Source organism: Apodemus sylvaticus, chromosome 1 (genome assembly GCF_947179515.1).
Source record: "Apodemus sylvaticus chromosome 1, mApoSyl1.1, whole genome shotgun sequence".
Classification (NCBI taxonomy): Eukaryota; Metazoa; Chordata; class Mammalia; order Rodentia; family Muridae; genus Apodemus; species Apodemus sylvaticus.
In genome coordinates, this window is record NC_067472.1 from 118,664,978 (window position 1) to 118,692,859 (window position 27,882).

The 27,882-nt window shown below is 35.4% G+C and overlaps 1 protein-coding gene across 2 annotated transcripts in view; it reads right to left on the reverse strand.

Moving 5' to 3' along the window:
* Positions 1–27,882, reverse strand: part of Grm5 (glutamate metabotropic receptor 5) — a 551,762-nt gene that overhangs the window by 300,501 nt on the left and 223,379 nt on the right. For both annotated transcript variants that reach the window (XM_052177680.1, XM_052177672.1), the window contains exon 2: positions 17,585–17,834. In XM_052177680.1, coding sequence (XP_052033640.1) covers positions 17,585–17,834 — 250 coding nt within the window. The remainder of the gene's footprint in view (positions 1–17,584; positions 17,835–27,882) is intronic.

Below are 27,882 nucleotides of genomic sequence, written 5' to 3' on the forward strand. Positions count from 1 at the left end.
AGCTACTTCTTCTGATTTTAAAGAGAAAATTGGTACTACATAGTTTGCATGTAGACCTGAGTATACTGGTCATTTTTTTATTATATCACATTTAATATAACATGGCAGTGATATGGAAACAAATTGGTACTTGTTGAAGGTAAAAGTCAATAAGAACTAATATTAAAAAATAATCATTAAGAATCATGTAAACAAAAAGATCAGAATAATTACATGCACATTCAATTGAATTACTTATGAATTTTTTTCTACTTTCACTTTAAAATAGACATGAAAGACTTCATGCATGTCATCTAAATTCCTTTGGACCCTGGAAGATCAGGCACTAGTTAATGTGTTTAGTGTTAGTGTCTTTCAATATCCAGTGTCTCTTTTCAAACATCTGGTCTTATTGCCACAGAAGTGACATGCATGCAGTCACAGGTTAAACAAATTTGAATGTCATAATGCTCACAAAAGCATCTTGTAAACTCATATTCATGTTACAATATAGTAAAAAATATATTATGTCACAATATAGTAAAAAATACTAATACTAGTATGGTCATGGTATTGAGTCACAATTTACAGAACCAAATTCTAAAGTAAGTCAAACTGAACAAACAAAACAAAACAACAAAATCCCACAAAGACTTTTTTTACTTGAAAATCATGAAATTCTATAAACTTAGAAATGTAACTTCCCAACAAAGTCCTAAATATTGACCTTTTTTGATTTGTTAAATCATTTAACCTATTCTAAAAGATAGACAAAATGAAATAAAATTCTCAGGCTATAGCTGTCTCTTGACAGTTCAGTATTAAAGGCAGATAGATTTTAGCAATTTTGACCTATCATTAGGGTAGATTACTGAAATTAAAAAGTTTATTTGTAATGTTTTTTTAATACCTTTTTTCTCAGACTAAATAAATAACAGGTACAAATTGGAACAAATAATTCTTTTCTTTTCTGAAAAGAAATATAAATAGATGACCCATGAAAATACAGAAACCTCTAAATTCAAATTTGACATTGTACAAATAGTAATAACTTAGTCAAGTTGTTGTGGAAAATGCCACGTACCTCTACTTTATACTTCTACACCCTTTGCTGTAGGTACTTCCTGGACCGATTTTTCTTGTTCCACCTTAAGATAAGGCAAGACCTTTATGTTCATCATACTGGAAACATCAAGTGTGGGCTCAAGTAATTTATCTTCATAGGCATGTTCATGTTAATGAAAGGCTATAGAATTTTTAAATTATAATTTCCTCCAAGTATGTTGTAATATGTAAAGTCAAATGTGCAGTTCAGATGCTGAGAAACGTGAGGGGACTGACTTGTTTAATCTGCAATCCTCATTCTTTTCCCTTGGCTGGTAAGGGACAAGCCAGCTACTTCTCATAGACCAGCTGTCTCTAATCTCAAATAATGCTGAACTTCTAGCTGTGGAACTCTGAATAACTCCATTTACCACAGTAAGTGATAAGATCTATTGTCACCTGTAATTTTTATCATAAAATACATTATTCTTTAAAGGATGCATGATCTGTATAATTATGCCTGTCTACTTAAGAAGGGGAACTTGGTAATCCTATTGAGAAGATGATGTTTGAATGAATATTTCAGATGAAAACTCTAATAATAAGGATACCTGTGAGAAGGTTTATATAGATAAACTAAACCATTGTAAGAGAGAAGTATGGCAGGCCTATTGTGACTAGATTGAAATGGATGAAGGGGCAGTATAACGTGAGTAGACACTCACAGAAAAAGAAGTCACAATTTTAAAACTAGATTTTCTGTAAGTGAAATAACAATTCTATTCATGTATGTTTAAGCACTAAAAACAAACTGTGTGGTTACTATCCTGTGTACTATAACACAAATATAAACTCTTAAAGTATTAATTGATATGGACTAAAGTGTATATCAATTATTTAGCTTCCTTACTTTAATCTCATTTTTATTTGTAGAATACTGAGAGAGACAGAGAGAGAGAGAGAGAGAGGGAGAGAGGGAGGGAGAGAAAGAGGGAGAGAGAGAGAGAGAGAGAGACAGAGGAAGGGGAGGGGGAGGGAGGGAGGGAAAGAGAGGGAGGGAGGGGAAGAGAGGGAGGGAAGGAGGGAGAGAGGGAGGGAAGGAGAGAGAGAATTTAAAGGTTTGCGATGACTGGTAGTTCAATGCAAGAAGGGAAAAAAGAAAATTTGATAAATAGAAACCATGACATATCAATATTTTGAATTACTAAAATGATAATCCATTCTCAACAGTTCAAGTATAGAAAGGATTCCTGTTGCCACCATTATTGTGTAGGATGACTTAGAGATTTTATTGAATGTAAGAAGCTGAGAAAGTAGAATAATTACTGCAGGTGATGTGAGGAGATGATTATCATATTAAATACTTGATGTTTTATATATATGACATCAGCAGAAAATACAATGCTTCCATAGAGAATTATGAGTACTAAATAAAGTATATGAATCTCAAAAATACTCATTGGATTTTAACCTTACAATAATTAGAAATGTAAAATATACTAACAACAATCATGAAATATTGTAATAATTAAGGACAATACAATTTTCAGAAGGCAGAATATCATTATGGAAAGATGTAAATATGTGTGAAATACCACTGAAATTTTTAGTCTTTAATATTTTGTATTTGACAATCAGATTTTATGATTTAAAAACGTTTAAAATTAGTGTAGACCAACATTTACGAATCACAAAATTATGAAAGTAAGACTACATACCTTATTTATATTATCCATACTCTGAAACAATGTAAAAAAAGCACCACATCTCTACACAAAAAGTAGTAAAGGGCAAATATGGAATCATCGATGAATATTCAGATAAAAATACGGTATTGATATATCAACCATAAACCTGAGTATTTAATCACAGATTCTAATGTATGAAGTATTATTGCTGTTTAAGTAGGAAAAGATTGTACCGGATAAGTGCCTAAAAGGAAATAATACTAAGCTTCCTTAAAGAAAATAAATGCTAAACTGAACAAAAATAGCTTCTTTGTATTTTTGTAAAAATGCTTGACAGAATTAATTGAGTAAAAGTAAGAAAAAATAGACAAAGAAAATTCTGGTTTTCAGAGAAATCTGGATCAAGGAATGGATGTAAAAACTATAAAACAAAGTAACTGCATTTGATTGTAAATAGGAATGAAGGGAAAGGATTAATCACAGTCAAAACATCAGGGAAGAAATGCAGCTGTGGCTATCCTAAGGGGCTTATAAGAACAAGATTGTTGAGGAGAACACATGTGTTCTTGTATGAAATGGAAGTGGAGGAGAAAAGAAGGCTAAAACTTTAAATGTACTATCTCAAAAGAAGACACTTGTACAAAACCAATTTATGTCCATATAAAAGAGCAGAGGAGATTAAAAAAACAATAAAAGAACCCTTGCCATGCCACCATAAAGAGCTGTGTTTGAACCCTAGAATCTACAAGAAGAAGAAGAGGAGTGGAAGAGGGAGGGGAGGGGAGGGGAGGGGAGAGGAGAGGAAGAGGGAGGAGGGAGGAGGAGGGGAACCAGGACAAGAACAAGGAAGAAGAAATAATGGAGGAAGAAAGGAAAAGAATCAGGAAGGAGGGAGGGAGGGAGGGAGCAAGGGAACAAGGGAGGGAAGGAAGAAGCAAGATAGGGAAGGAAGGAAGGAAGGAAGGAAGGAAGGAAGGAAGGAAGGAAGGAAGGAAGGAAGGAAGGAAGGAAGGAAGGACTATTCCTGACATGGTGTTTCATGCTTATAGTCTGAGCACCAAGGTGAGGAGCTGCAGACTGTAAACATTTGGCACTCACTAGCCAGCTCTCTAGCCTACTTGGTGAGTTCCCATCAAGTGAATAGAGTCACCTGAAGCAAAGACAAAACAAAGCAAGCAAACACAACCAAGGCAAAACAAAAACAAACAAACAGAAAAACAAAAAACAAAAATCAATGTGACAAGCATTCTGGAATGAAAACTCTGATTGTCCTCTGGCTTCAACATACCTGTGCACAGATAAGCAACGATACTAAGTTAGCAATTGGTTTGATATATAACTGTTCCAACCAGGCATTCGACTGCCTAATTGCCAATTTTTAAAGATTTGTTTTATGCATATGAGTTGATTGTGTATATGTCTGCATGCCATATGCAGGTCTGGGGTTCATAAAGATCACAAGAGATCACTGGGTTCCTTGAAACTAGAACTACAGAGAGTTGTGTGACACTATATGGATATTGGGTATCAATCTCAGATACTCTGCAAAAACAAGTGCTCTTAATGACTAAGCCAACTCTTCAGGCTATCTCTAGTTATTAATCAATTTGATCTCACTTTTAATTATAGTAGAATATGATAGGCAAATTCAAGCAATAGTTTAAAAAACAATGTGTACCTAATTTTAAGATTCAAAGAGGACAACGGGGAATGATTTTTGCAAGAGATTATCACAATTTTTTTTCATATAAACTAACTCTTGGGAAGATAAAAAGTAAAAGAAATAAAACATTTACTCTATACCATCAACTCAGTTAAGCAAAGAATGTAATAAAATACTTTCATTAGAAAGACAAATATGTGCACCCAAACTGTACATTATTTATTGTACTTAGCACATATTAAAATTTTTTAAATAAAATTAAATAATTCAGGGCTGAATAGGGGGTCTGTCAGAGGTATTCATTATTCCTGTTGCTTTGAACAATATGTTCCAGGAAGTTGAAGAAAAAAAATTATTAACTCCTTTGTCCTTGGCCCTCTGACTATTGAGAAACACAGCAGTAAGTATCACAACCTGTTCCTGTGTCTCCCACAGTACTCCTACGACTGGTCTTACTGGTGTCATTGAGTCCCTAAACTTCTGAGAGATCAGAAATTTAAAACTAGAAATTATGTGCAAAGCACAGCTGCTTCTGAGTGAGTGCTGAAAGCATCAGTCTTAATATTGTTGTGTAAGTAATTAGTGTATAAATAATTGTGAGAGCAGGATCAGAGTCGCCCAATCTTTACAGTAAAGCAGACAATATGTTAAGTTTCATAGGACACATGGTTTCCTTCCCAACTATTCAATACTTCATTATAACCATTCAGCCAAAGTTATTGCACAAATGAGTGTGGCTGTGGGTCAGTAAAGCTTTACCTTTCTTGTGAATTTTACTAAATGATATTCGTGAAAATCAGAGCAAGGTACATGGCTCTGACCTGATTTTATCAAATCATCATATTGTGTCTTTGTCTTTGGTTATCTATGGATGCTTGCCCAACTTATAAAGTATATTAAAACTTTTACACTTACTGAAACCTATTTTTTATAGTGATTTCCTACAGAAATAGTTTGGCTTAAAGTTTACATGTAGTCAGTGATTTTTGTTTTTTGCTGGCTTATATGTTTTGTTTTGTTTTCTTTAAGGAAAGGAACAATGTAGTTATTTATACTTTGAAGAAAAACTTTTATTTTAGAAGAATTGATCTTAATTACCCTATTCTTTGTCATATTTTTTATATGGGCCAAAGAGAAAAATGTCATTGATATTTCATGCTTTTAAAACTAAATTTTATTGCTGAATTTAAGCATCATTAAAGCCCTGTAGATATTTCACCATCCTAGTTAAAAAGAATGTAGACTTCCTCCCACTGCCCTCTCTGTCACTGCTTGCATGATCTTGAACAACTCAGTTGTCTTTCCTCATCTATAAAATGAGATCAATAATAGTTTCCAAAACTATTCGTTAAAAAGAGTCAACAAATTAATGCATAAGAACAACCATATAGGACAGCATTTGATAAACAAAGCATAAGATGAATAGGTACTGATAATATCTACACTAAAAAATATCCTAAATGTATTTTGTAAGTACTATCATCCCACAAAGTATCAGAACACTAAGATGTGAATACTCTAGTCCAGAAGGAAACTTCAAGGTTCTGGGTTTTTTTCACTATACTTAAAATTCTTCTCTATTACAGGCCCTCTGGTCTCTCTTTCAGATAATTCTAATTTTCAGACAGAAACAAAACACCTTTCAAGATTACCAGTAACACCAAGTTTTAGTCAAACATCTATTGATATTTCTAGTCAAAGACAAGTTATACCTCTGAGTTTCAGGTTTTAATTTTCAATGCCAAGTTAAGATTAATATCAAATTTGACTTTAAAGAGAGAGAGAAAGAAATAACCTTTCAATATTCAAATATCACTGGAATATTCAAATTTCAAGTTTTTGAAAGAATTTTTACCTGCTTGAAGATTGAAAGGGGGAATATGAAAGTTTTAATTCTTCTCTCCTCCTCTTCTTACTTTCTCTTTCTCTAGAGGGAGACTGAAAGTGTGTGTGCATGTGTGTGTGTGTGTGTGTGTGTGTGTGTGAATGATGTGTTTTCCTTGTCACTGACAGTGGCAGTATAAGACCATCAAGTGATTTTTCTGTGTTCAAACCTTTAAATGTACTCCTACAAATGACTTCTACTTCTGCTCCAGCTCTGGAGTCAACCTACTCTGCAGCTTACTACTTTACTTCTGTGCTTTAAATGATCCCTGTTTAAGTCTAATAGTGTTAGATGACGTCTTTATTAGTTTAATTTTCGGTTCTCCCAAGAATCCAAAATTAAATGACTAACTAAATATTCGACTAGCCTTTGAAGGCAATATTCAAATCTTATGGTTCCCATGGATGATAATGAAAGATTGTTATTTGACACTGTTCAAAATACCACAAACAGGTTCAAATTGAATGACGACCAAAAAATACATTTTCAACATTTGATAATAACTTAATTCCCTTATTTTAAAATAAGCCATTACAATAGGTTGAAAAAATAAACAGGACTAAAATTAACTAAGAACATGACTATAAAAGATGTTGACTGTAGAAAACAAAGCTGTGTATTCATTATAAGCGTAGGAAAAGATGCACATTGTCACTCTACTTTTAAAACCTCAACTTCAAACATTATGATGAGATTTTAACGTCAAATTTCAACAATTAGCCAAAAAAATTAATAAGACCCTGTATAAGAGAAGAAATAGAAATCTCTCAATTCTCTATTTCTTTGCATGTTTGTTTCCCCTTTAAAATTGTTATTCATGGTCATAAATTATATATGGAAAAACAAAAGCACTGCTGTAACATATCCTTAAATTTTCTCACTTTCTGTGCAAAAGGCATAAAAGTGGAAACTATCAGAATCCTTTATAAACTTTTATTACATGTACTGTTTATGTTCTCTATGTTTGATCCACATCATCAAGACAATTAGATATAGATACAACTAAACAACTGGCTGCTTATAAACTGTGATTGATCTGGTCTTACTGACTCAGTGTAGGAAAACACAACAAAATATAGTCATGATTAGACATATTTTGACTAACATTATTTATATGTATCTACAGTGTTCATAGATTTATTTCACTCGTTTTCTTGAATTTTCAAAAGATGAATCACACAACAAAACGAAAGTGAGAATTTCTAAGTATTGAAACTGTTAGTTCTCAAAGTCAGGACAAATTGCTAACTGGCATGTCCATTAAAGTATCAAAGTGGACACTGACCTGAAGTGTTTTCCACCATCAATCAGAGCTTACCTGTGACAGGATATGACTAACATACCCTATGCCCTATCCTGAACTTCTTCAGCCCAGGGGCTGGGATGGTTATGATCCCCAAGCTTCCCTTACCTATATAATCTAACCATTTTAGTTGTCTTCCCTTTTCATCTATCCTTCACCCCCTGGCCTTCTCATCTGGCTCATCCCCTTTGCTTCACCCCGTTTTCTCACAGGAATCATGGTGATGTCTATTCCAGATTCTTCCAGATGTCCCTGCTCTGGATACACTCTTCTTTTTATCTCCAATAAACTTTTTCTCCACTATACCTAGGGGAAGTCAGTTCCTTTCCATTCTATAATGGAAATATCTATGTAGCTAAGATGCCTATGACTATGCATTACTTAGAATTGAGTAAGTAACTTATCCTGTCTGTCCATTAAACCTATTGAAATATTTTATTTTTACTCCTATACACTAGTGATATCAGTAAAATCATAGGCATCTTAATTCTGAATTGTGTGTTACTACTTAGAATGGAGATGAAGTATTGTCTGCCTGTCTATGTTTCCATCCCTATCTTCTATCCTTCCCTAATTTCTATTAAAAGAACCTCTGGTATTATTCTGCAATATAATGGTATCAAAGAGTCTAGCAGAAATCAAGCTTATGTTTGCAAATTACTTTTTTTGTGGAATTGAAACTGATAATGTGCAACAGTAAAGAGGAATATCTATTCACTGGAAGTTAACATTTATTATTGTGTTTTACTAGAAGAGCTGTTTGCTCGTTCATCTGCAAATGGCTTGGTTAGAATAAATTTATGTTTCTTTACTTTTGAAACTAATGGAGGCTAAAATACCTAATACTAAAACTTTCTTATAATTTATAGAGGAATTTCAATATGGCAACATAGCTGCTTTTGCAAAGGATTACACCCACAAAATACTAGGTCTTTGTGATCTAGCTGAAATAGAGACACACCTTTCATTCTAGGAGACAAAGGCAAGCAGATCTCTGAGTTCAAGTCTAGCCTGGTACAGAGGAAGTTCAAGGTACAGAAAAGCTCAGATCCAGGCATGATAGTGCAAGCCTTTAATGTCAGCACTCAGGAGATAGACACTTGCAGATCTCTGGGTTCTGTCAGTTTGTTAGGGTGAATCAGTGAGTGTAGATGTAAAGCAGTTCAGTGGCATTCCTATCAGTATCCATCTTGGAATTCAGTGGCAGTTTTTACAAGGACAGTTTTCCAGAGGCAAAGAGAACAAGCTAGACACAGATGAAGACAAAACAAGCCAGGGAATGATAAGGAGCTAGAATATTAGAAAAAAATTGCCAGATTTAGTTTAAGGACAAGCATAGCAATTCAATGAGAAGCCAATAGAAGCCAATTCAAAACAAGTCCAGAACAGCTGCATTAAACCAGCCATTCGGAGTTCAGAAACAACGAGACAGGTAAAGCTTGTTTAGCAGTAAGCCTCTAAGATGACAATTATGTCAGGCAAATAAAAGATACTTTTACAATAAATTGCAAGTACTGTTCAAATTTAAGTACATTTACCTTTTACAGAGCATCATTACAAACATACATAGAGTTATAATTAACAAACAGATCTTTAAGTAGTTTATATACATGTTCTCATTTCCAAGTTCATACTAAATTTTATATCTCTGATACTAATTTGGAAATATAGAAATAAGATAGTATATTCAGAGCAGGTGTGGTATCACATCTTTAACCCCAGAACTGAGGAGGCAGATGGAAGTAGATCTCTATCAGTTCAATACAGCACCATCTGCAGAGTACCAGGACAACAAGCACTGAACAGAAAGACCCTGGCTCAAAACACAGACGTATATCCATTCTAGAAAAATAAACATATTTGGAAATATTATTTGATATTCTAGCTCTGATTTTTTTCTTCTAAAATCATCAAGGTCTTTAGCAAGGTGGCTTCATGATCCCAAACAAGACAATTTTATTCTCACTAAGACAAAAGACTATTGGAAACTCAAATGACTGTCTGGGTGTCTAGGTTTAGGCAATTCACATTCTATTGATTTGCAACATGATGGGAAGATGTTGATGGAGCTATTTGCCTCAGTAGCAGAGTTTTCTTAGTCCTTCCAAATATGATAATTCAGTAGCATATTAATCATCCCTGATCCTAGACACCTGGAGAGTGAAATAATGGGACTTCCTAACCATGAAGAAGTCCCTATCTTTAACTTTGTTTTCTAGTTTTAAGAATCATTCATCTGAGTATGAATTAAGTGACACAAAGACTAAAACAGAAATTAGGAGGATACAAAAAGTATTTCTTAAAACATTGGGGGACTCATTGGGAATAGGAATTTTGAGGAAATAGCTATGTGGAGCCATGGATTTGTAATCTGATGAGCATACCCCTATGTTACTCTGTAGGAGACAATTTGGTAGAAAAAAAATAAAGTTCTGGATTGTCAGTCATAGCTCCTGGGTTTTTTTTTTTGTGTCTTTGATACTGCCACCTAACACTTATGAATATCATTTTCTTCACTTGTAAAAAAAATAAATAAACAGGTGTTTTTACAATGGCTAAAATTTGATTTTTTATACAATGGTAAATATTTTAAAGTCTTAGATTATACTTCCTTAAGAAAGAGATGATAACAGTATTCAACATGTCAATTATTCTCATAATATTTAAAACAATATTACTGTCTGGAAAACCCATAAGAGCAAAAACTATTTTCTGTTTTACCCCAAAATGGGGCCCAAGCACTTTAATGAAGTAGGCATGCAATATTTCTCAAATGCATGGTTACATGAAAGATGTCAGAGAAAGCATTTAATGTGGAATTTGATTCTAATCTTATCTGATAAATCATTCTGCAAATTGTTTTATTAACTTCTAAAGTGACATCTTGTTAAAACTGCCTATAGAAATAGAAATGTTTCAGAGATATTGGGTGGGAATTCTTTTTTTTTCTCTATAGTATTTTTTTTTAATTTTTTTTATTCGATATAATTTATTTACATTTCAAATGATTTCCCCTTTTCTAGCCCCCCCACTCCCCGAAAGTCCCGTAAGCCCCCTTCTCTTCCCCTGTCCTCCCACCCACCCCTTCCCACTTCCCCGTTCTGGTTTTGCCGAATACTGCTTCACTGAGTCTTTCCAGAACCAGGGGCCACTCCTCCTTTCTTCTTGTACCTCAGTTGATGTGTGGATTATGTTTTGGGTATTCCAGTTTTCTAGGTTAATAACCACTTATTAGTGAGTGCATACCATGATTCACTTTTGAGTCTGGGTTACCTCAACCCAGGATAGCTAAAACTATTCTCAGCAACAAAAGAAAATCTGGGGGAATCAGTATCCCTGACCTCAAGCAATACTACAGAGCAATAGTGTTAAAAACTGCATGGTATTGGTACAGTGACAGGCAGGAGGATCAATGGAACAGGATTGAAGATCCAGAAATGAACCCACACACCTATGGCCACTTGATCCTCGACAAAGAGGCTGAAAACATCCAATGGAAAAAAGATAGCCTTTTCAACAAATGCTGCTGGCTCAACTGGAGGTCAGCAAGCAGAAGACTGCGAATTGATCCGTCCTTGTCTCCTTGTACTGAGCTCAAATCCAAATGGATCAAGGACCTCCACATAAAGCCAGACACTCTGAAGCTAACAGAAAAGAAACTGGGGAAGACCCTTGAGGACATCGGTACAGGGAGAAAGTTTCTGAACAGAACACCAATAGCGTATGCTCTAAGAGCAAGAATTGACAAATGGGACCTCATAAAATTACAAAGTTTCTGTAAGGCAAAGGACACCATCAAGAGGACAAATCGGCATCCAACAAATTGGGAAAAGATCTTCACCAACCCTACATCAGATAGAGGGCTAATATCCAATATATATAAAGAACTCAAGAAGTTAGACTCCAGAAAACCAAACAACCCTATTAAAAAATGGGGTACAGAGTTAAACAAAGAATTCTCACCTGAAGAACTTCAGATGGCGGAGAAGCATCTTAAAAAATGCTCAACTTCATTAGTCATTAGGGAAATGCAAATCAAAACAACCCAGAGATTTCATCTTACACCAGTCAGAATGGCTAAGATTAAAAATTCAGGAGACAGCAGGTGTTGGAGAGGGTGTGGAGAAAGGGGAATTCTTGATCATGTCATCAATACTTGAAAGATTTTCACATGTTCTTTCAGAGATAAGAATGAGTAAAGCTGTGAATATTATAAAGAATGTTTAAATAAAGAATAAAAATACCTATTAAGCAAAATTGTTTAATGATAAAGTGAATCAGATTTCAAGCAAATATGAATTATAAAGCAATCAAAAAAGGGACTGAACAATCTGTGACAAAGGATAGCAAATCTATTTTCTATAGGTGAAATAACTTAAAAAGAACTTTGTGTACTTAGTCAATCCAGAATGCATTTTAAAATGTCAAATTTTGAATTTTTATTTTGTGGTATAGCAAATAATACAATTTTGTGTGGAAATTTGCATGCATCATAAATAATGATTTTTTAAGTCAGTATGCCTAAATCCTGTATCTAATAATGGAAACAATTCAAATAGAATTTGAAAAATTGTATCTGACTGTTTAATTCCATGGGTATTTATTTCTTTTGCTGTTGTTGTTTTTTCTGTTTTCACTCAGTATTAAACTTTGGAATATAAAGAGTGTCAATTAACATATTCTTTTTCTACAAACTAATTGGTATGTAACTATTGCTCATGTAAGAAACTAAGCTATTAAGGATATTTTAGAAAAAAATTATGTAACATCCATTTGTTGTCTAATATAATTATCATCAATGACATTTAGCCTCACACCAAAATAATTCCATCAAGTTACCGCTATCATTTTAGACAAAAGAATTAGATAATTAAATGATTGTCATAAAATAAACCCAGGCAGGAACTAAGTGCCAACATTAAAGTTCCATTAAGTATTTGAAAACAAATGAAATGCAGTTTACTTTTTAAAGATATTCATTTGTTACAATTGAAGTGACTTCCTGTTGGGGGACAGAACTACTGAACTACTGAAAAAGTCAGTATTTTTTAAACACAACTTTTTTTTTTATTATTATCATGTTTTTCAGAAAGGGTGTATGATACATGACATATTTAAGAATAGAACAGAAGTTTCCATATCACAGAAGAATAACAATTTACTATCTCTAGAGAGAATTTCATTAAAACCTATGGCATTCTGTTGATTTTCTCAAAAAACCAGATCTTGACTTCATTGATTCTTTTTGTTGTTTTCTTTGTTTCTAACTGATTGAATTCTGCCATGACTTTATTTCTTGCCTTCTATTCTTCTACCATGTGTGTGCCTGCTTCTTCGAGACCTTTCATTTGTATTTTAAAATTGTTGGTATGAGAAGTTTCTAATTTCTTTATGTAGACATGCTATGAACTTTCCTCTTTGCACTGCTTTTATTATATCCCATAAAGTTGGTACATTTTGCCTTCATTTTCATTGAATTCCAGAAGTCTTTAAGCTCTTTCTTACTATTTTTTGAATATTTATTTTTATTTTTCAATTTTATTTGCATGGGTATATGCATTGATAGATGCACATGCATGTGTTAGCAGTGCCCATGAATGCAAGGGGAAAGAGTCAGATCCACTAGAACTAAAGTTACAAATGACTGTGAGCCACACCATTTTGGTGCTGGGAATTAAACCCATGGCCTATGGAGAGTGTCCAGTACTCTTAAACATGAAGTGCTGAGAAAAAAAAGGTATATTTTTTGTATTTGAGTAAAATATTCTATACTTGTCTCAGATCAATTCAATTTATAATGTGTATTAGTTTCATTAATTCTCTGTTTAGTTTTTGTCTGGAAGATCTGACAATTGTTAAAAGTGAGGTGTTAACCCAGATACTATTGTTGGTGCCAAGAAGTGCTTGCTGACAGGAGCCTGGTATAGTTGTCCCAAGAGACTCTGCCAGAGTGTGACCAATATAAATGAGGCTGTTTGCAGCCAACCATCAGACTGAGCACAGGGACCCCAATGGAGGAGTTGAGGGAAGGACTTAAGAAGGTGAAGGGATTTGCAATCCCACAGGAAGAACAACAATATCAACCAACCAGTCCCCTCAAAGCTCTCTGGGACTAAATCAGCAACCGAAGAGTATACATGGAGGGACCCATGGCTCCAGCTGCAGATGTAGCCGAATATTACCTTATTTGACATCAATAGGAAGGGAGCCCCATGGCCCTGTGGAGGCTTGATGCTCCAATGTAGGGGATTGCTAAGGTGTTGAGGTGGGAGGGTGTAGCTGGGTTCAGGATCACCCTCATAGAAGCTGGGGGGGGGGAGGGGATGGAGGATTAGCTGGGAAGGGGGATAACATTTGAAATATAAATAAATAAAATAACTAATAAAAAAAGCTAAAAAAAACTGAGAAAAAAAAAGAAAGTGAGGTGTTGAAGTTTCCCACAATTAATGTGTGGGGTTCTATGTATGATTTAAGCTTCAGTAATTCTTCATTTACAGATGTGAGTGCCCTTGTGTTTGGGATATAGACATTCAAAATTGAGATATCATCTTCATAGATTTTTTTCTTTGATGAATATGAAGCATCCTTCCCTGTCCCTTTTAATTAATTTTGGTTAAAAATCTATATTATATAGAGTGACTACTCCAGCTTGTTTCTCAGGTCTATTTCCTTGGAAAACTTTTGTTGATCCCTTTCCTCTGAGATAGTGTCTATCTTTATTGTTGAGGTATGTTTCTTATATTCAGCAGAGTGATGGATCCTGTTTTTACATCTATTCTGCTAACCTGTATTTTCTTTTGTTAGGGATTTGAGTCCATTAATGTTGAGAGATATTAATGACCAGTGATTGATAATTCTTGTTCTTTTGATGTTGGTACTCTGTGTGTGTGTGTGTCTGTGTTGTGTCTGTGTTGTACTTCCCTTGTTTTTTTTTTTTTTTTTTTATACTAGTATGGAATTACTTGTGTTTATTTTTACAAAATTACATTGTTACTTAATTCCTGTGTTTTCTTGGGTTGGAATTTTCCTGCTAGGACAAATATGCAACCTACAGACTGGGAAAGTATCTTTCCTAACCCTACATCTGACAGAGGGCTAATACTAAAATTTTATAAAGAACTAAAGAAGTTTGTCATTAACAACACAAATAACTCAATTAAAAAATAGGGTACAATGCTTAACAGAGAATTCTAAACAAAGGAATCTCAAGTGGCCAAAAAAGCACTTAAAATATTTTTAAAGTTCTTTTTGATCACGAAATTACAAATCAAAACAATTCTGCAATTCCATCTGATATAGTCAGAATGGCTAAGATAAAAATCTCTAGTGATAACAATGCTGGTGAGAATGTGGAGCAAGAGGAAGACTCTTCTACTGATGGCAGGAAGACATACTTGTATAACCATTTTGGAAATCAATTTGATGGTTTCTCAGAAAACTGGTAATATTTCTACCTCAATACTCATCTATACCACTCCTGGGCATTTAATTAAAAGATGTTCTACAATGCCATAAGGACACTGGTTCACCTATGTTCACAGCAGCTTTATTTGTAATAGCTAGAAACTGAAAACAACCTAGGTATCCCTCAACTGCAGAATAGGTTTTTCTAAAATGTTGTACTTCTACACAATTGAATACTATTGAGCTAGTAAAAACAAAGGCATCATAATTTTTGCAGGCAAATGGATGGAAATTGAGAATATCATTCTGAGTGAGGTAACCAAGGTCCAAAAAGACATGCATGGTATGTACTCCTTTAAAGTTGATATTAGCCAAAAATACAGGATACCAATGCTACACTCCACAGACCCAAATAAGTTAAATGAGAAGGAAGCCCAAGTAAGGATGCTTGAATATCTCATGGAAGGCAGAATAAAATAGTAATAGAAGACAGATAAAGGGTGGGAGCTAGATGAGAGAATGGAGAAGGAAATAGGGTGTTACACAGGCACAGGTGTTAGGAGGGATAGGAGAGATGATCTAATGATCATGAAAATCAATAGAAATGTGCAAGTGATAGAGTGACAAAGACCTGGGAAAGGCACCCAAGAGTCAATGGGAATGGCCATAGCTGTGACTCACAACATTGGGGAATTGGAACCTGAGGAGCCCACCTCCTGTAGCTAGGCAGGAATCCCAGTAGAGAGGTAGGGATACCAAACTTTCCATCCAAAATTTATCCTGTCTACAAGAAATTCAATTACAGAGGATGAAGCAGAGATTGAGCAAATGGCCAAACAATAATTGGCCCAACTTTAAACCAATGCCATTGGCAAGTACCAGTCCCTGATGCTATTAGTGATTCTCTGTTATACTTGCAGACAGGTGGCTGCTTTCTGAGCGGCTCCACTCTCCAACTGATTCAGACAGATTGAGAGACCCATAGTAAAAGAGGAGATGGAGCTTGAGGATTCTTATGGATGAGTTGGGAGAAGGAGAGAGTTAAGTAACCTGGACATTTGTACTCAGAAACTGAATCACCAATCAAAGAGAATACATGGGCTGGAACTAGCCCTCCCCCCTATATGTACCAGATGAGAAGCTTGGTCTTATTGTGGGTCCCAAGCTACTGGAGTGGAGGGGCTATCCCAAAAAATGTTGCCTGTGTGTGGAATATGTTCTTCCACCTGACCTGCCTTGTCTGACCTCAGTGAGAAAGGATGTGCCTAGCCCCACAGAGAATTGATGTTCCAGAGTCAGCAGATATATGGGGTTGAGGTGGGGGCTCCAAAGTCCCTGAGGATAACGGAATGGGGGATGGGGAATGGATTATGGGAAGAGGGTCAGTGAGTGGGATGTAAAGTGAATGAATAAATAAACAAATGAATGAATTAATTAAAAAGTTTGGCACCTTCCTAATGATTATGATGCTATACTTGATACATTTATTTGGTTGAGATGCAGTACTGAGACATTTAACCAAACACTAAGGGTATGTTTGTGATGCTGTTTTTGGATAACATAGTTTGAAATCAGTAGAATGAATTAAGCATTGGCATCTCTTTCTATACCCTTCCACAACAACAGGACTTCATCTAACCAGACTAAGACACAATAAGAGAAGGTGGGACATATGAAGACATGTCTATATAAACTCATGACACAAAACCTTGATCTTATACATCATTTAGATGTAGACTATGCAATGACATTTCTTAGTTCTCAGGTTTCTGACCTTCAGAAGAGTACTTACCATCATCAGCTTTTATGTACTCAGATTTGTACTGGGAGCAGAACACATGTGAGCTCTTCTAGTTTTCTGGCATTCTAAGTGTACCTTCTGTTATTCTACTGCTTCCTTTATCATATGAATTAGGTACTCACAATAACATTGACACATTCATGCATCTCACGCATATATCTCAACATATAATGTACATGATCTTTTATTTTACACATATGTGTATCATATTAAGTGTTTATTATTTCTCTGAAAATCCTACAATATACACTTAGTTCCATAGATAGATATACATTTAGGTATACCCACAGGGTATCAGTCAAGTGTCAATCAAATGAAATCTTTGGATAATTACAAATAAATCTTTTCAAAATCTAGTGTTTTAGAACTTTGGCTCATGTCAGTGTAGCTCATCAGAAAATGGGTATCAAATATATAAAATATAAAACCTCATTTAACCACCAAACTTTACAATTCTATATTAAAAGCAAGCTTATATATATAAATTCTTTAAAACATTCTTAAAAGTAACTCCAACAAGTTTTATGTATATGTATATATTTCTGCATGTCAATAAACATCTAAGAAACCAGCTTATATAAGCATATCATGATTTTGAGGATGTGAAGACTCTGAGTTGTTACATTTTGATTCCTGCTTTCATTGCAAATCTACACATACTGTAGCCACTACTTACTTTCCATTTTCTCTGGTTTTTATAAATGTTTTGTGATAGTTATACTCTTCAAATACACAGATTAGAATTGTAATGACGCAGTTCTTATGCAGCAAAAGAATGGAGCCAAAATTTTGGTATTAATTTTCCATTGCCACTTACCTGCCCAGAAGTAGAAACTCCCCTGCTAGACCCAAGCGTCTCATGGCCATGAGCAGACCTCGAACTGTCATGCCTTCACAGAAGCAGGCTACTACGCGGGCTTTAGGCAAATGACTTCTGAGTTTTTTCAGCAGCTTGTCAAAGCTCTGTTCCCCAGCATTGCTATAGATTTTGTAAGAGTGGGCGATACAAATTCCTTCCTTCGCTGACATATCTTTGAAAGCCTCCATCCCACTTTCTCCATAGTTGCCTGTATGAAGATGAACATACAAAGAGAAATATTGAAATAAGAGAACTGTATTTATTAGGTATAATAAGATTTTTATCATAACTGAGATGTAAAACAAATTGTTTCAATATGTGCATACATTGTACAAAGTTCAAATTGTTATATCTTTCTCTTTACTAGTCTGTCTTTTCATTTACTATTGAAAAATTTGACAATTTTTTTTAGCTTCTCAAACTTTACAGTTCATCTTATTATCTAACGAGATTATCTATCTTTCTCCAAACTGATTACGATAATCCCAGTCAACCAACCTTGCCCCTTCTCTCCTTTTCTTTCCTTACCCCATTCTCTGGGTACTATTCTTTACCTTGTTCCTTTTAATTTCTTTAAGAAGTGAAGTGATGTGGTATTTACATGTGAGAGCTTAACTTATTTACATAATACAATGTTTTTCATCCTCATTTGCCATGTCACAATAGCAGATTGAATGTCCCATTGTGTATAGAAACCAAGTGTTCATCACCTGGAAAACACTTAAAATGCTTCCATTTGTTGTCAACACTAAACATAGCCTCAATGGCCGTAAATGAGAAATTGTCTCTTCTTCATACCAACTTGTCTTCTGTTCAATATATACTCATACCTTCATATATTGTGTTAGAAAGATCTTTTCTGGTATTTTTTTTTTATTTATTTATTCATTTTTTTATTTTCTATATTCTTTGTTTATATTCCAAATGATTTCCCCTTTCCTGGATCCCCCCTCCCCATATGTCCCATAAACCTTCTTCTCTCCATCCCTTCTCCAATCCCCTCCCTCCTTTTTCTCTGTCCTTATATTCCCTTCCCATGCTAGATCAATCCTTTCCAGGATCAGGACCCTCTCCATACTTCTACATGGGAGTCATTTGTTATGCGATTTGTGCCTTGGGTATTCAGGGCTTCTGGGCTAATTAATATCCACTTATCAGAGATTGCATTCCATGTGTATTCTTTTGTGATTGGGTTACCTCACTTAGGATGATATTTTCCAGATCAAACCATTTGCCTAAAAATTTTGTGAATTCATTGTTTCTAATTGCTGAGTAGTATTCCATTGTGTAAATATACCACATTTTCTGAATCCATTCCTCCTTTGAGGGGTATCTGGGTTCTTTCCAGCTTCTGGTTATTATAAATAAGGCTGCTATGAACATAATGGAGCATGTGTCTTTATTGCATGCTGGGGAATCCTTTGGGTATATGCCCAGGAGAGGTATAGCAGGGTCCTCTGGAAGTCTCATGTCCAGTTTTCTGAGGAACCTCCAGACTGATTTCCACAGTGGTTGTACCATCCTACAGCCCCACCAGCAGTTTCCTGAGTTTTTGACCTTAGCCATTCTGACTGATGTAAGGTGAAATCTCAGGGTTGTTTTGATATGCATTTCCCTGAACTTCAGGTCTCTGAAGAAGGAAATCAAAGAAGACCTAAGAAAATGGAAAAATCTGCCATGCTCATGGATTGGCAGGATTAATATAGTTAAAATGGCCATCTTGCTAAAAGCGATCTACAGATTCAATGCAATCCCCATCAAAATCCCAACTCAGTTCTTCACAGAGTTAGAAAAAACAATTCTCAAATTCATCTGGAATAACAGGAAACCCAGGATAGCTAAAACTATTCTCAACAACAAAAGAAATTCTGGGGGAATCAGTATCCCTGACTTCAAGCAATACTACAGAGCAATGGTGTTAAAAACTGCATGGTATTGGCACAGTGATAGACAAGTGGACCAATGGAATAGAATTGAAGATCCAGAAATGAATCCACACACCTATGTCTCTTGATCTTCGACAAAGGAGCCAAAAACATCCAGTGGAAAAAAAGATAGCCTTTTCAACAAATTGTGCTGGATCAATTGGAGGTCAGCATGCAGAAGAATGCGAATTGATCCATTCTTATTTCCATGTACTAAACTTCACTCCAAGTGGATCAAGGACCTCCATGTAAAACCAGACACACTGAAACTAATAGAAAAGAAACTGGGGAAGACCCTTGAGGACATGGGCACAGGAGAAAAGTTCCTGAATAGATCACCAATAGCTTATGCTTTAAGATCAAGAATTGACAAATGGGACCTCATCAAATTACAAAGTTTCTGTAAGGCAAAGGACACGGTTAAAAGGACAAAACGGCAACCATCAAATTGGGAAAGGATATTCACCAACCCCACATCTGATAGACGGCTAAATATATACAAAGAACTCAAGAAGTTAGACCCCAGGGAACCAAATAACCCTATTAAAAAATGGGGTACAAATCTTAACAAAGAATTTTCACCTGAAGAAATTCGGATGGCCAAGAGGCACCTTAAAAAGTGCTTTTCTGGTATTTTTACCATCTGCCATATTCTCAGCAGTAAACTAATCTTGTAGGGAGGAAATATGTAGGTTTATAAGAAAACTTTTAATTTTCATTCTATATAGTCAAAAAACAGTTAATGAGGTGAATAATTACAAAGACTATTACAATTTTTGGAAAAAAGAGTATAATGGTCTTTTTCTTCTTTTTTTCTTTATGAGATTTTATTATATTTATATTTTATTATACTTATTATGTAATATATTTGTTATATTTATATTATATTTATATATTTTATTATTTTGTATTATTTCATACATTTTTTCTTCAAATTTTCACATAACTCCCCTTCTTCAGATTTATGACCTTCTTCATCAGTTCATAATCTCCTTAGTTTTTTCACCTAAAACAAAGTCAACATACTTATATATTTGTGTGTGTGTATGTGTGTGTGTGTGTGTGTGTGTGTTTCACACATTTAAAATATCTGGTAATTAGGTTGGACTAAACTAATTAACTTAAAACAAGAGAATAAAATTATTTCTCAGGGACACACATAAAGGACGGATGGATAGGTAAAATCATTCTACTCTGTACTCTGTTTTGTCTCAAACTTACAACCACTCTAAAACAGTTTAAATACATATTTGATATAATATTTCATAAAATAATAGCTTAGATTTATTGTTAAAAATACAGTGTTACATGGTAATTTAAATAGAGGATATGGAACCAGCTAAATAACTTAGTTGGTAAAGGTGCTCAGGGCCAAGACTGAAAGCCTAGGCTTACTACCCAGGATACACATTACAATAGGAGAAAACTGACTTCTGCAAGCTGTCCTTTGACAGCAAACATGCACACAGTAGCATGTGAATGTGCAGGTGTTTACACTGTCTCTCATATACATATAAATAAGCTAATGAATAATTATAAAAAATAAACAAGAGCATATATATTCTCATAAGTGAGAAATTTAAAGTGAAACTATGCCCAATAGTTGTTATTAATACTACTCTGTACAAATTTGGAATAAATGGAGACATTAGAAAAATGTCTTGATATTTCTTGAGTTAAATTCTGTTACTTGAAGTAGACTTTAAGTAACATATAGAAGGAAGAAAATGCTTAGGTAATAGTTGTGTTTTCAACATGGACTCTAGTCATCAGGAAAGAAATCTATCATGTAAAACAGGAATCTAAAATATGGCTTCATTTCAGTAAGAACGAGCCTACAGAAAATCATTTTGCAGTAGAAAGAGTAATTATTAAAAGGAATTTTATTTTTATGAACTTAGGTCTGACCTTACATACTCATATACCAACAAGAAGGAAGTAGGCACAGGAAGCATGACAAGCCTACTTAACCTGTGATACATGTCAAAGTCAACAAGTTTTGAAACTATTTTTTGTATTCTTAACTTTAGTTCCTGAATATGCAGTTGTGATATTTTCTCCCAATCCACAAAACCATAGTAATTGGCATAGACACGGTGGAAAAGAAACAAACTTAGAAATATGAGTTAATTTTCTAAAAAAAAAAAAAAATTATTCTTTTAAAATGTGGAATGTAGAAAGGAATGTAGTGGTTTGACTAAGAATGGTACCCATTAACACAGGACTCTCTTTGCATCACACCTTATATTTTCTGACATTCCTGTTGCAGGAGCCAGAGGGATGAAGGATTTCAGGAGAACATGACCCTCAATCAATTAAGCATGGTTCATAGGACTCACAGAGACTGAAGGGGCAACAATGGAGTCTATGTGGCCTGCACCTGTCCCTCTGTATGCATGCTATGCTTGGGGATGTTGTTGGACCACTTACAATGGGAATGGGGTATCTCAGATTTTTTTATCTGCCTGTGACACATTTCTTTTCCTATTGGGCTGCCTAATCTTGCCTTGTCAAGAGTCTGTGCCTAGTCTTATTGTATCTTGTTAGGTTACTAAAACTGGGAGACTTGCTCTTTTTTGAAGGAAAGGAGGAGCAAAGTATCCAACAGAGAGCATAAATCAGTGAGAAGAAGGGGCTGCTTCAGTTAGGATTTATTTTAGGGGGGTTAAAAATAAATTTTAAAACTTCAAAGCTCCAAGAGAGTAAACCACCAACTAAAGAGTACACTTTGGGGGATACATAGCTTCAGCTGGATAGGTAGCACAAGATTGCCTTATCTGGTGTCTCTGGGAGGGGAGGCCCTTGGTCCAGTGGAGGCTCACAGGATATGGGAATGACTAGGCACTGAGGCATATGGAGGTTGGTTGGACAGGTATGGGAGCACCCTCATAGAGGCAGGGGGAATAGGAGAGTATAGAGAGTTTGCGGAGGGGAAACTGGTAAGGGGGATTACATTTTAAATGTGAATAAATAAAATAACAAATATAAAAATCAACAATTAATTATAAGTATTTTCTTATAAAATATTCAATGCTGAATTAGAGATTCATATAAACAATGCTCTATATATTAAGAAATAAGAGGGAAATTTTGGAAAGAGAGCTTATGTAGCTTCTTAAGGACATCATTGCTAGGCATGAAGAGACATGTGGATTTTGACATTAGGATTTCTATAGTGTTTATGTTTTAATTGACTTGCTAATTAGTTTAAGTTTAGATTTGCAATGTAGAAGAAATTACTACAGTTTTTCTTAAATAAATATTTTGAAGACATTTTCTTATTCTTTTCTCTGGCTACACTTTCCAGAGGAAAATAATATATTGAGACAGACACTGTGACCCAGATTCTCATTTCAGCCTTATGGAATTCAACTTCCTGTGGATTTCTTTGTAAGATGACAGGTTTGCAGCTAAAGCATTTAGTGCCTGTCTCATCGAGAGTGATTCTATTTGAATAGAAGGGAAAAACTTCCATGTGGGACTGTGTGTCCATGGGTCTAGTGGTCCTGGGAGGTATTAACTTTGCTTTGTTTTTAGCTCATTAGTTATATCTAGTCCATGATCTAACTGGAGATAATGATGGTGCAGAAATTGTGGCTAAAGGTGGCAAATCCTTCCCAGCATAGCGAAAGCTTTTCAAGTATAGCAACATTTGCTGAAAAGAAGTCTGTTCTTTGACAGCAGCTCCTTGGCCGGCTACCTCGTCCAGATTAGAGATACTTTGTATAGGGTTGTCCTTTCTAGATTTCCTCTGGACTCAAGATTTCCATATAACATGGAGAAAAATGACTCACTTTGGTTTGGGGAATGAGGAAAATAGATCTAAATAGGTCCCATAGGTGTGTACTTGCTATGAGACTGAGTTTTATTTAGAAATGAGTAGCAATCCCAGGTTAGAGATACAGCTTTGGTGCGTCTCATCTATAGCTCAAACCTATAGATGACTACTATAGTAGTCTCTAAGCAAACATGGCCATGAAGATTTTGCCATATAGCTGATGCAAAACTATTCTATCACTTTAAAGCAATAGATGTCAAAGATGATATGAAGAAAAACATTCTATCATATAAATATTTTGTTGATGTCATGTCAAAAGATAAAAATTAAGGAAGAAGTCAAAATATCACTATTTGCAGATGATAGTATCATATATATAAGTTACCCCCAAAACTCCACCAAAGAATTCCTTAACCCGATAAACAACTTCAGCAAAGTAGCTGGATATAAAGTTAACTGAAACAAATCAGTAGCCTTCCTCTATTCAAAGGATAAACAGGCTGAAAAACAAATTATGGAAACAATACTTTTTGTACTACTCACAAATAATATAAAATATCTTTGTGTGACACTAACGAAACAATTGAAAAATCTATAGGACAAGACCTTCAAGACTCTGAAGAAAAAAATCAATGAAGATCTCAGAAGATGGAAAGATCTCCCATGCTCATGGATGGGCAGAATTAATATAGCAAAAACTGGCCATCTTGCAGAATGCAATACCCATCAAAATCCTTAATTCTTCACAGTTAGATTAATTTGCAAATTCATTTGAAATAACAAAATACCCAAGATAGCAAAAACAATTCTCAACAATAAAGTACTGAGGGAATTACCATCTCTGAATTAAGCTGTACTACAGATAAACAGTGATTAAAAAAAAAATAACCCAACTGTATGGTATTGGTACAGAGACAGGCAGGGAGATCAAGTGAATAGAACTGAAAACCCAAAAATGAACCCATCCATCTAGGGCAACTTGATATTTGACAAAGGGGCTAAAAATATCCAGTTGAAAAAAGATAGCATTTTTAACAAATGGTACTGGTTCACCTGGCCATTGAGCTCCTTGTACAAAGCTCAAGTCCAAGTAGATCAAGGCCCGCCACATAAAACTAGATACACTGAAATTTATAGAGGAGAAAGTGGGGATAATCTCCAAAATATCAGCAAATGGGAAAATTTACTGAACAGAACACCAATGGCTTATGCTCTAAGATCAAGAATTGGCAAACGGAACCTTATAAAATTGCAATGCTTCTGTAAGGCAAAGGACACTGTCAATAGAACAAAATGGCAGTCCACAGATTTGGAAAAGATCTTTACCAATCCTACATCTGATAGAGGGCTGATATCCAATATATAAAAAGAACTCAAGAAGTTATACTCCAGAGAATCAAATAACCCTATTAAAAATGGGGTACAGAGCTAAACAAAGAATTTATTGAATGGCTAAGAAGCACCTAAAGAAATGTTCAATGTCCTTAGTTACCAGGGAAATGCAAATCAAAACAACCCTGAGATTCCACCTCACCCCAGTCAGAATGGCTAAAATCAAAAACTCAGGTGACAGCAGATGCTGGCGAGGATGTGGAGAAAAGAACAGTCCTCCATTGCTAGTGGGATTGTAAGCTGATCCAACCACTCTGAAAATCAGTTTGGAGGCTCTTCAGAAAATTGGACATAGTACTTATTACCTGAAGATCCAGCTATACCATTCCTGAGCATATACCCAGAAGAAGCTCCAACATGTAATAAGGATACATGCTCCCTTTGTTCATAGCAGCCTTATTTATAATAGCCAGAACATGGAAAGGACCCAGATGTCCTTCAACAGAGGAATGGATACAGAAAATGTGGCGTATTTACACAATGGGATACTACTTAAGTATTAAAAATGATGAATACATGAAATTCTTAGGCAAATGGACAGAACTAGAAAATATCATCCTGAGTGAGGTAACCCAATCACAAAAGAACACACATGGTATACACTAACTGATAAGTGGATATTAGCCCCAAAGCTCCCAAATACCCAAGATACAATTCTCAGATCACATGAAGCTCAAGAAGAAAGAAGACCCAAGTGTGGGTGCTTCTGTTCTTCTGAGAAGGGGAACAAAATACTCACAGGAGCAAATATGGTGATAAAGTATAGAGCAGAGACTGAAGGAAAGGCTTTCCAGAGACTGTCCTAATGGGGATTCATTCCGTAGACAGTCACCAAACCCTGACATTGTGGATGCCAAGAAGTGCTTGCTGACTGGAGCCTGATATGCTGTCTCCTGAGAGGCTCTGCCAGAGCCTTACAAATACAGAGATAGATGCTCTAAACCAACTGTTGGGATGAGCGCGGGATTCCCAAAGGAGAAATTAGAGAAAGGATTGAAGGAGCTAAAGGGGTTTGTAACCTCATAGGAATAACAACAATATCAACCAACCAGATCCCTCAGAACTACCAGGGACTAAACCATGAACAAAGCTGGATGACATGGCTCCAGCTGCATATGAAGCAGAGGATTGCCTTGTCAGGCATCAATTGGAGGAAAGATTCTTGGTCCTATGAAGGCTTGATAGTTGCCCCAGTTGGGGTTGTTGAGGGCATGGAGATGGATTGTGAGGTGAGTGGTGGAATACCCTCAGAGAAGCAGGCATAGAGATCAGATAGGGGGTTTCCTCTAGGGGGAAAACTGGGAGAAGGGATATTTGAAATATAAATAAAGAAAATATCCAAAAAACAAAAACAAACAAACAAAAAGCAGATGTTCAGATCTTTGAACAAAGACACAGAGTGAAAAGACAATGGGCCAGTTAAGACTAAGAAACAGAAAGCAAAAGTCAAGACAAGTTATCTTTATGACTATCTTCAAGTACTTGAAGTTCACAGGAATTATTAATTTTAAATTATAAAGCATTATTAAATTATTAAATATTAAATTATAAAGCATTATAATTTTAATTATAAAGCATTTTTCTGACCTTCATGTAAAAATGATGAAAATTTATAACAAATAAGATACACTCTAAAAACTAATTTTACCAATTTATATTTTGTCTTAAGTTATTCACATGCATAGCAATATATTTCTATCAAATTTTTGAGATTTATAAATGTAATTTGTCATCCTAATGCTTCAGGGCAGAATCTAATCTCCTTAGATCTCCTAGATCATATCTGAACTTTGCAAAGATCAAATGTCTTCTTTTAATTCTCACTTCCTACCACCATATTAAGTACTGCATATTTCAGCCATAATGATAACAATAAGCAGATTAAAAAATGCTCATGTTATTTTAAAACTATGGACTATATTACTCTGACTAAAATGTGAGTGATTGTGTCCTTCCTCTAGCTCTTGAGCTAGGAAATTCAGAGCTTGGTTTTTGCCACAGCCACCCATCTAAGGTGGAGCTTTTGGACCTAGGTGAAGTCTATTGTTCTTCCAGATCTGCAGCTTCCTGCACTGAGCCAGCCTCCTACTGAGCAGCCCTACTGGTTTTCCTGAACAGTCCCTCACATTTCAGTGGAAGGGTTTTCCCCTCACCTTTAAATTCTCTCATTAAAAACATTGGTTTTCTGGAGTCTAACTTCTTGAGTTCTTTATATATATTGGATATTAGCCCTCTATCTGATGTAGGATTGGTGAGTTAAACAAAGCATTCTCACCTGAAGAATTTCTGATGGCGGAGAAACATCTTAAAAAATGCTCAACTTCATTAGTCATTAGGGAAATGCAAATCAAAACAACCCTGAGATTTCACCTTACACCAGTCAGAATGGCTAAGATTAAAAATTCAGGAGACAGCAGGTGTTGGCAAGGATGTGGAGAAAGAGGAACACTCCTCCACTGCTGGTGGGGTTGCAAATTTGTACAACCACTCTGGAAATCAGTCTGGCGGTTCCTCCGAAAACTGGGCACCTCACTTCCAGAAGATCCTGCTATACCACTCCTGGGCATATACCCAAAGATTCCCCACCATGTAATAAGGATACATGTTCTATGTTCATAGCAGCCCTATTTATAATTGCCAGAAGTTGGAAAGAACCCAGGCATCCCTCAACAGAAGAGTGGATGCAAAAAATGTGGTATATCTACACAATGGAGTACTATTCAGCCATTAGAAACAATGAATTCATGAAATTCTTAGGCAAATGGATGGAGCTGGAGAACATCATACTAAGTGAGGTAACCCAGACTCAAAAGATGAATCATGGTATGCACTCACTAATAAGTGGATATTAACCTAGAAAACTGGAATACCCAAAACATAATCCACACATCAAATGAGGTACAAGAAGAACGGAGGAGTGGCCCCTTGTTCTGGAAAGACTCAGTGAAGCAGTATAGAACAAAATCAGAACAGGGAAGTGGGAAGGGGTGGGTGGGAGGAAAGGAGGAGGGAAGGGGACTGATGGGACTTTCGAGGAGTGGGGGTCCAGAAATGGGGAAATCATTTGAAATGTAAATAAATATATCAATAAAAAAAAAAAACATTGGGCCTTGATCAATTCTGTTGTCTTGGTCTCACTCCTTTCTCACCATTCTTCCCAT